A 10,492-nucleotide genomic window follows, 5' to 3' on the forward strand; every position below is an offset into this window, starting at 1 on the left:
GTCAGTCATAATATTATACATATATGTACAAAATATTAACGGCATTGACCAAATCCATCTTTTTGAAAACATTTTTTGTGAGCTTTATTGTAGTTGTACTTCAAGTTGAGCACACATACATAGATGACATATTCATTTGTATGCATGCATGTTCACGGGACCCTTGGCAATCGATGGCCTTTTACTTATTATATCCACTCGATTGCGTTTTGACTGCCCGGTGCTCCTAAACACTCGTCCATTGAGAAAAATTAATAATTCAGAAGGTTATCAATCGCTGTTGAGTGAGAAATTTATTTATTTACGGAAAATATTGATTTCCTCCTTTTTGGAGATTGTATGTATATTTTGTATTCCACTGACTTAGATTGAGTATCAAAGAAAAAGATTTTTTTTGTGGAAAAATCACGTCTGACTCAGAAAAAGTTCTTAAGTAAAGTGAAAAATCACTTCAAGTTAAATGCTGTTACTTTGTAGTGATTATCAATGATTAAGGGAAAAAATCCCAGAAGAATAATTTAAAACCAAGTCTGAATTGGCTGAATTTGGTATCCCGCAAAACTAATACGGCTGTGTAAACTGACTTTGAGCAATACCAAAAGCTCCGTCAGGATCGGAAAGAATAGATCCGAGCCATTCGATATCAAATGAGGTTTCAGATAAGACTCCCTATCATGATACTTCTAATCAATAATAATTCAAGCTGCAGAGCTGAGTAGAGAAGGCACAACCTTTTCTAAGAGTGTACAGCTACTGGCGTACGCCGATGACATCGATATCACTGGCCATAAGAACCGCGTCGTTAGTTCTGCTAAACGAGAGCACGAAGAAATGTCTCCTGTCATCAAAAAACAGTCGTCGCACTCGCAACATTGCTCAAACGTCACTGTTGACAGTCATTACAGTCTTGGAACCAGCATTAACACCGACAACAAAGTCAATCTCGAAATCCAACCGCAGAATAACTCTTGCCAACAGGTGCTACTTCGGACTGAGGAGGCAATTGAGAAGTAAAGTCCTCTCTCAGCGAACAAAGATCAAACTCTAGAAGTCCCTCAGCATACCCGTCCTTTTATATGGTGCAGAGGCATGGACGATGACAACATCTGAGGAGTCGGTATTACGGGAAAGGTTCTGCGAAAAATGTATTGTCATTTCGCATTTACAACGGCGAATATCGTAGACGATGAAACGATGGGTTGTACGAGATATATGACGTCAATGACATAGTTCAGCGAATTAAGAGACAACGACTCCAATAGCCAAATCATGTCGTCCGAATATATGAAAACAATCCAGGCCTGAGACTATTCGACGCAGCACCCGCCGGGAGAAGCAGAGGAAGAGGAAGGCTTCCAGTCCGTTGGAAGGACCAGGTAGAGAAGAACCTGGCTACACTTGGAATCTCCAATTGGCGCCAAACAGCGAAAAGGAAAAACGACTGGCGTGCTGCTGTCAACTCGGCTATAACCGCGAAAATGTTGTCTATGACAATAAAGAAGAAAAAGTCTGAATTGTCGGGATTCCTCTTCAAATTCTATGTGGAAAATTACACAAAACGACGAATGAGTTAATCAATGTGTTCCACAAAGTTTCAAAGCAACACTATTTAACACTGGCTCGATTCGGCTATTAAAATCTCTGCATTTGTAGGGTTTCATTTCACCATATAAGGAACTGTTTGTACAGATCTTGCTTCGTGACTCGATAATGGTAGTTCAAAAATAGATTATAATTTTTTTATGGAATTTCAGAAGTTAAATAGCTTCAGTGTAACATAATGTATTCTTGAGAACAGACCAGCTTTCAAGCTCCTCCAAACTTTCAGACCCATTTGAAAATTTAAATCGATTCTATTCCTCGTTATACTAGTGTTCTAATCCATATAACTTCAATTCAGTATTCGTTTTCTCTCTTTTTTAACTTGCCTTCCTAACTTTATTGAAAGAAACCTAACAAATGTTAAATCTCAACTATGCTTCAGTTTATTTTTCACCCTCTGCTGGAGATATTTAATACAGATGACCACAGATTCCACTAACTCATATTTTTGTGGTTATATTGTGTCCATTTGAATTGCAGAGAATATGCACCACTCTACAAATACAACAACAACTTGATCACCACATTTACCTGCAACTCTTTACAACTATGTCATACTACTGGAGTCCAATACACACGCAATAAATGTATAGCACACGTAAAACACAATAACGCAAAATAGTGCTTTCTTGCTTGTGGCATAGTTAGAGTATTCAATTTGCCTCGTAATAACAGTAATGATGATGATAGCAATCTTCTCAATGGCAGGTGGCACAAATGTAGCACAGCATGTAGCCTAGTATTAATTTAAATTGGTCAGAAAATTTGTAAAAATCACAAATCGAATTGGAGCAGGCACTGGAACAGGCATTTATGCTGCCGCACAATAGGAGGCCTTTGCGCAGCGCATTAGTATGGTTGCGTATGAGACTTGTCAGCCTTTCATTGTTGGCTACTCTGCAGGAGTTATGTACCTTATGGCGCACAACCACAATTGAACAATGCAAAATATATTCATATAAGTATGCTTATTTCTATTCGAATCCGGATGCGACGCATGCCATTCAAATGTATTTTAAACGAAGCCCACGTACACTTGGATTTTTATTTTTTTTTTTTCAAGTTTAAGCTTCATTGGTTTGGATTGGAATTTGTGACAAGCTCAAAACGCTTTGTCGATCAATAAGGTCTTATGATCCAGTATTTTGGAGTTTATAGGTGCCACACCAGACCGGCGTTCTAAGCTCTGCAAGTAAGATCATCCTTAGGATCCACCTAAGCTAAACTAACCTAACTTAACATGATTGGAACACCCTCTGCTGACAAAAATGTTAAATATCGGGTGATTTTTTAAGAGCTTGATAACTTTTTTTAAAAAAAAAACGCATAAAATTTGCAAAATCTCATCGGTTCTTTATTTGAAACGTTAGATTGGTTCATGACATTTACTTTTTGAAGATAATTTCGTTTAAATGTTGACCGCGGCTGCGTCTTAGGTGGTCCATTCGGAAAGTCCAATTTTGGGCAACTTTTTCGAGCATTTCGGCCGGAATAGCCCGAATTTCTTCGGAAATGTTGTCTTCCAAAGCACTGAATAGTTGCTGGCTTATTTCTGTAGACTTTAGACTTGACGTAGCCCACAAAAAATAGTCTAAAGGCGTTAAATCGCATGATCTTGGTGGCCAACTTACGGGTCCATTTCTTGAGATGAATTGTTCTCCGAAGTTTTCCCTCAAAATGGCCATAGAATCGCGAGCTGTGTGGCATGTAGCGCCATCTTATTGAAACCACATGTCAACCAAGTTCAGTTCTTCCATTTTTGGCAACAAAAAGTTTGTTAGCATCTTGGTTGACATGTGGTTTCAACAAGATGGCGCTACATGCCACACAGCTCGCGATTCTATGGCCATTTTGAGGGAAACTTCGGAGAACAATTCATCTCAAGAAATGGACCCGTAAGTTGGCCACCAAGATCATGCGATTTAACGCCTTTAGACTATTTTTTGTGGGGCTACGTCAAGTCTAAAGTCTACAGAAATAAGCCAGCAACTATTCCAGCTTTGGAAGACAACATTTCCGAAGAAATTCGGGCTATTCCGGCCGAAATGCTCGAAAAAGTTGCCCAAAATTGGACTTTCCGAATGGACCACCTAAGACGCAGCCGCGGTCAACATTTAAATGAAATTATCTTCAAAAAGTAAATGTCATGAACCAATCTAACGTTTCTAATAAAGAACCGATGAGATTTTGCAAATTTTATGCGTTTTTTTTTAAAAAAAAGTTATCAAGCTCTTAAAAAATCACCCGATAGTAACAAAATAAAAAATAGTAAATTTAAATTATATGTTATTCCGCAGTTTTGTCAAAAATGTTTAGAAAATGTCATCTAAAATGTAACCCTGGAAAGTCTGACATTCAGTTACCTAGAGCAAGTGCTTCCCTCCCTACTATATCTCTACCCTATTAGCAGACCGTTTGGAGCAAAGAAGCACAGTAGTAATGTTGCTTAAAGGTTAACAAAGCAGGAATATGCTTTAAAAACATAAAAGTTATGCCCTGATAATATCTTAGTTGACAGTTATACAATTACACAAATAATTCTCTCAGCGTATATGCATGTGAGGAGTTTGAATTTCGGATTTTGAAATATTGTTGGTTGGACTCAACCATTTGTGGTCAACTATTTCACAATAATCAAACGAATTCATTGGCAATGATGCTAAAATATTAAAATAACTATTAGATATGATTTCAACATTTCATGATGAGAATTCATATGAAACTTAACATCAATGTAGCTAATGCGTTATTTATGATAAAAATATCTATATTTTATACTCTTGCAACGTATTGCTACAGAATATAGTAACACAGTTTTGTTTGCCTAACGGCTGTTTTTATCACATAAAAATAATCGAGTTCAATGGAAGGTCATATACAAATAAAATGGTGAAAAACGGTAGAATAGGAGTGACTGTCTGTCCGTTCGACTGTCCGCCGATCAACTTACTGAAACTTGCTATTGACTGACTGATGCCCAGAGCATAGTGAAATTATGTAGGCAACACTTTTCCAGCCTGCTGAATGGCAGTAAAGAAAAACCTCAAGAGACTGTGAACCCGATTCCCCAATCGATGACGATGGAACAGACGTTCCCTTGCCTAACCACGAAGAAGTTCGAATAGCATTTACTTGTCTGAAGAACAATTACCCGACGGTGAAGAACTCATAAGAAGTTCTTTGTAGAATACTCTTATGGTCGGACGAAAGCATGCTCGACGATTGGAATTTAAGTGTGCTCTGCTCAATCCATAAAAGGATAGACCCCACAATCTACGCCAACTACTGTGGGATAAGCCTCACAGTCAATAAACTGATTGCACCTTATCAGTGTGGCTTTAGGCCTGGAAAAACAACTGAACTGGAACTGACCAGATATTCACCATGCGCCCGTGAAAAGAGGGTCGACACGCACCACCTCTTCGTCGATTTCAAAGCTGTTTTTTCGCTCTGTCTAAATTTGGTATCCCCGCAAAACTATTATGGCTCTGTAAACTGACGTTGAACAATACCAAAAGCTTCGTCAGGATCGGGAAGTATCTCTCCGAACCGTTTTATATCAAACAAGGTTTCATACAAGGCGACTCCCTATCGTAAAATGCGAGCTGCAGAATTAAATAGAGAAGTTATATCACTGGCTTTAAAATCCGCGCTGTTATTTCTACTTTCTCTAGACTGGTCTGGTCTGGTAGTGAATGAGGACAAGGCGAAATATCTCCTATCATCAAACAACGGTCGTCGCACTCGTGACTTAATTCCCATGTCTCTGTAGACAGTTATAACTTCAAAGTCGTAAATAATTTCGTCTATCTTTGAACCAGCATAACACCAACAACAACGTCAGCCTCAAAATCTTGCCAATAGGTGCTACTTCGGAATGAGTAGGCAATTGAGAAGTAAAGTCCTCTCTCGACGAACAAAGGCCAAACTCTACAAGTCACTCATCATTCCCGTTCACTATATGGTTCAGAGGTGCTAAACAAAATATATTCACAAAATTTTAAAATGGTTCCATGTTTTAATGTATTATCATAAGCGCAGGAACTGGTCACAATTACCTTCGAGAACCGCTAGTGCGCACATTTGGCCACAAACATTTTGCGAAAATAAAAAATTAAAATTGGCGCATGCATTTGCTGCGGTTCAATATAGTAAAATAAATTATGTGCATAATATGCTTAATTTGGGGCATGATTGTTTAGCTCTTTTCCGCCTAATTTGTTTCGGCGCAATTGAACGCATTGTCAGCCATATATAACGGCATATTTGCATTGCAAATCCACATCCGCTGGAAATTGCCTCATCGTCACTTTGTGAACCGCACAAAAGTATTCGCACACAGATACACACGCACAGACATACAAATATTGATACTTTTATATGTATTACAAGTATATTTGTTTCGCCATATACTACATATAAACACGAACACACGTGTTCCTGCATTCGCCGGCGGCTGTCATTCTTGCATCGTTAACTTTCATTTTCGTTGTCGGTATTCGCCATTATTCCACTCTATTAAATCGGAAATATCAGTTATTAATTCGATTCCGTTACGCATAACTATCGGTTTTCACAACAGCGTATTTAATCACAATTACTTAATTTGGTATTTGCCGCAAATTAATTTAATTTCACTGCCAAAAATGGAGCCGAAATTCCACCTCCTTAACCACGGGAAAGGTGTTTTTCGTTTAGATAATTATAGACTTTATTTTTAATTTATATTATGAACATCATTTTAATCGGCAGGATACTTCCAGCCAGGACAAAGATTAGTTGGCCTTTTGGTTGTGAATTCATCGGGAATGATGCCATCCGCGATCAAAATAGGATTTCTGATTTGTTGCGGACATCCAAATATGGTGAACCAGCGAGAATAATTCGTTGTGCCAGCCAAACAGGATTTAGTGTAATACTTCTGCCAATAAACATGCAAGCCTCTGCGTTATATAACATCATAAGTATTGAGAATCATTTACCGTATTCGTCATCAGGGCGTAGCAAATCCGAAAGCATTCTCCGTTTATGCTTCGTGCAGGACGTTTCTTTTCAAAATCTTCTATATCCACTAAAAATTAAGAAAATATTTGAATATATCGAGATTTTTTCAGAATCGTTTTCTCACTTTTTCCTATTTTCGCGCGCACTTTGCATGTGTGATAAGAAACTTCGGCAAAGCAAAGCAGATTGCCGTACAATGCTACTAATAGAGAGAACGAAATTAGCAGCAATATTTTCGGTCCGATCGTCATGCCAATACGGTAGCAATCCATAACTAACTGTCGATAAGAGGGTCATAACGGTTGCATATGAAATAAATATTGTAAGAGCTCGTACATACGAATAAAAGTCCAAACTAAGGTGATACCTTTTTTGGAACTTGTAGTGGAAACAAAGTGACGACACTAGTTTTGCAATCTAGAAGCTCACAATTCTATCATAAGTTTGAAATTTACGATAGATACATAAGAAAGTTGTAAAAGCAAAAGTTGATTATTTTGACCGAAGTAGTTCTTCTTTTCATTGGGGGAGTTTTATACGTGGCGGGTCCCGAACCAAGCGCACAACCCTGGGGTGGAATGTTTCGCTTCTCACTTTAGCTCGCCTTTCTTTTTTTGGCTACCCAGAGAATACTTGGTCTAAGACCGGAAGTTGTGAAGTGCTTGAGCGATATGTAAAAGAAACGTTTCTGGCCACTCCCAAGTGAATGGCGCTCAGAGAACTTTCCTCACTTGCCTCCTTCCTTCTAAACATGGCTACATCCTTCTTTCGAACTAAGTACGTAATTGAGAAGTAAAGACCTCTGTCGACGAACAACGACCAAATTCTACAAGTCACTGTTTATCCCCGACCTGTTATTTGGCAGAAAGGCATGGTCGATGACAACATCTAATTAGTCAACGCTACGAGTTTTCGAGAAAAAGGTTCTGAAGAAGATTCATGGTCCAATGCGCGTTGGAAACGGCGAATACCGCAGTCGATGGAACGACGAGCTGTACGAGATATACGACGACATTACGATAGTTCAACGAATGAAGAGACGGGAACTACGCTGGCGAGATCATGTCGTCCAAATGAATGAAAACACTCCAGCTCTAAGAGTGTTCAACGCACTACCCGCCGGGGAAAACAGAAGAAAAGGAAGACCTTCCCTCCGTTGGAAAGACCCGGTGGAGAAGGACCTAGCCTCGCTTGTAATCTTTATTTGGCGCCAAACAGTGAAAAGGAATGTTGTTGTAAACTCGGCTATAACAGAGTAAGCGGTGCCTACGACATATGAGAAGAAAAAGAAAATGTTTTGACAGAAAGAATACTTGATGAGGTTGTTGTAACCAATTAATTTACAATCGTGTCCCTTTTTATATCATTAAAAATTGTAATTTAAATTAAAAAACTGGCTTCAAAGGTATCATAAACACTTTTTCTCCACAAGTGTTTTCACCCTAAAGATTCTTCTTTATTAATTTCTGTGAAATTGTAATTAAAATAGGTAGATTTATTTCGCTACAAATATTTTACCGTTAACTTATTAATTATTCACCTAACATAAATTGACACCAACAACATCAATGACTTATACATATTATATGTTTTGATTCGAGGCGCCAAAAACGTAATAAAAGATATTTTAAATATCTCTCTTTGGAACGAACTTCTAGACGACTCTAATTTTGTTCTAAGTCAGTAAATTATGAATAAAATTAAGAAGATAATATATCTTGTATTTATTTCTCAATAAAGTATTTTTTATACCTCAAAAATTAAAGGTCTTCTTGAAGAACATTTACTACAAATAAAACCAAACCAACAATTTTTTTCTTAATCCTCCTTCGTGAAAATCCACGGATACCAATGTTATGTGGTAACGCTGGAAACTCTATTCAAAGCTATCAAACACTTGAAATAATACTCGAAGTAAAAGAAAGATCATATTAAGACAAGACAACGTAATCCATTTTGTCTTGGTGGCAAATCGGGTCCCAAATTAAAAACGACCTAACGAATCTAACATAAAACAGAACCAACCTCAATCTTTGAAGATATCTGTATGTGCCTGATTTTATCTTATCTTATTAATAAAATCAATAAAACCGCGTAACATATCATATAGAAACATAAAAAATTTTATTATTCAAGTAATTATTTGAATACATACCCTTTATACGATTTTTCGACTTTATCCATATACATACATACATATTGGAATATATTTCTTTGCACATATACGTATAAGTTCACTTTCCATCTTAAACTAATAAAAAAGGTAAATATTTTCCTTTGTAACACGGCAATTATCCTTACGTAATACACAATAAACACTTCGTAAACATTTCGGCATCAGTTTAGCAAAGGGTGCGTAATTGAATCCCATATAAACCCAGAAAAACAAAAACATAACGCACAGTAAAACGATTCCATACTATGGCGGCGCAAATACATTTTCCCAGGGTTTACAAATATATTTAAATGGTGAAAATCGGCCACAAATTACAGAAGTAAAAACAAAAAGTAAGATAAGTCTTAGTATGGGTGCAACAGAACATTTTATACTGTTGCAACTTGCCAGATTCAAAGCCAGGGAAGCACCTCAAGGTGCAAAACGTTAACCAGAAAAAAAATATATAGAAAAACGAAAATCATTATAATATACATATGTACATACATATGTAGTACATGGGGTTGACGGTAGTATTGACTCGATTTTATCCATATTTGCCATTAACATGCCATTAAGGTACCTTACATCACCAAACATATGGAGTATTAGTTGTATAGGGACTTCGCTATTTTTGATAGCGTAAAAAACGTAAAATTAGGCACATACAAGAAATGGATCACTGTAGTCTTAAGGCTTACACGTTCATCTCTGTTTCAGGCAAATTCTAAAAACACAAATAGTGTGCAAAATCGCATTTACTTGGCATAACAAAGGGTTAACATGAACCCTACTCAACTGCCAATCAATGGCAGTGATAAGTAATAAAATTGGGGTGCACCTAACAGCATATAATACCAATACAGTAAGTAATAATAAAAAAACGAGCTTTTTGAGTATAAAAACGGAAAACAATTGAATTTACCGTGTTTATCAGTTTCCTGCGCCTGAGGGTTGCTACGACAGGTAAAAGGTGAACGCATAACACACAATCGAAAGATCTTAATCTATGCAAAAATAATGTCTGTAAACTTATCTCAAAGAAAGCAAAAAAAATTAAATATTTGTGTGCTATTCTAATAGGGGTGACACCTTGAAGAGCAGCGTTAATATTTTTCGAAACATGGCGCAAGAAATCAGAACAATTTGGTCGTATGGCGAATCTACCAAGCATCGTGGCGCGTTTTCCAGCTGTTCTCCAAAATATTTTCTTCTTACATAACCTGCAAAGATGGTGTCAGTGGAGGTCTTCCTCTGCTTCCCCCATACTTTCAGAGCTGAAGTGTTTTCATCTATGCGGGCGACATGACCCAGCCAGCGTAGTCCCTGTCTCTTAATTCGCTGAACTATGTCAGTGTCGTCGTATTACTCGTACAGCTCATCATCCCGTGGCCAATGCGAAGTCTTCCTTAGAACCTTTCTCTCGAAAACTCGTAATGTCGACTCATCAGATGTTGTCATCATCCATTCCTCTGGACCATATAGCAGGACGAGATTAATGAGTGACTTATAGAGTTTGGTTTTTGTTCTTCGAGAAAGGGCTTTATTTCTCACCCTACTCAGTCCGAAGTAGCACCTGTTGGTAAAAGTTCTTCGTGATGGATTTCGATGCTGACTTTGTTATTGGTGTCAATGCTGGTTCTGTCCGATAGACGAAATTATCTACGACTTCGAAGTTATGACTGTTTGTTTGATGACAAGAGATATTTCGTCTTGCCCTCGTTCACTACC

At 37.6% G+C, this 10,492-nt stretch overlaps 1 protein-coding gene across 1 annotated transcript; it reads right to left on the bottom strand.

Moving 5' to 3' along the window:
• Nucleotides 1-6,343: 6,343 nt before the first annotated feature.
• Nucleotides 6,344-6,870, bottom strand: LOC120778646. Its single transcript, XM_040110597.1, has 3 exons — nt 6,731-6,870; nt 6,585-6,673; nt 6,344-6,523 (listed from the first exon to the last, which is right to left on the bottom strand). The coding sequence occupies exons 1-3, from the start codon at nt 6,855-6,857 to the stop codon at nt 6,344-6,346; spliced, it is 396 nt and encodes a 131-aa protein (XP_039966531.1). The 5' UTR covers nt 6,858-6,870.
• Nucleotides 6,871-10,492: the final 3,622 nt, after the last annotated feature.

The sequence above is a fragment of the Bactrocera tryoni genome, chromosome 1, assembly GCF_016617805.1.
Source record: "Bactrocera tryoni isolate S06 chromosome 1, CSIRO_BtryS06_freeze2, whole genome shotgun sequence".
Classification (NCBI taxonomy): Eukaryota; Metazoa; Arthropoda; class Insecta; order Diptera; family Tephritidae; genus Bactrocera; species Bactrocera tryoni.

Coding starts and splice junctions, on each gene's coding strand:
- LOC120778646 (XM_040110597.1), bottom strand. CDS start 6,857: ATGACGATCGGACCGAAAATATTGCTGCTAATTTCGTTCTCTCTATTA. Junction 6,674..6,730: donor GCGCGCGAAAATAGGAAAAA/GTGAGAAAACGA, acceptor CTTAATTTTTAG/TGGATATAGAAGATTTTGAA. Junction 6,524..6,584: donor ACGCCCTGATGACGAATACG/GTAAATGATTCT, acceptor GTTTATTGGCAG/AAGTATTACACTAAATCCTG.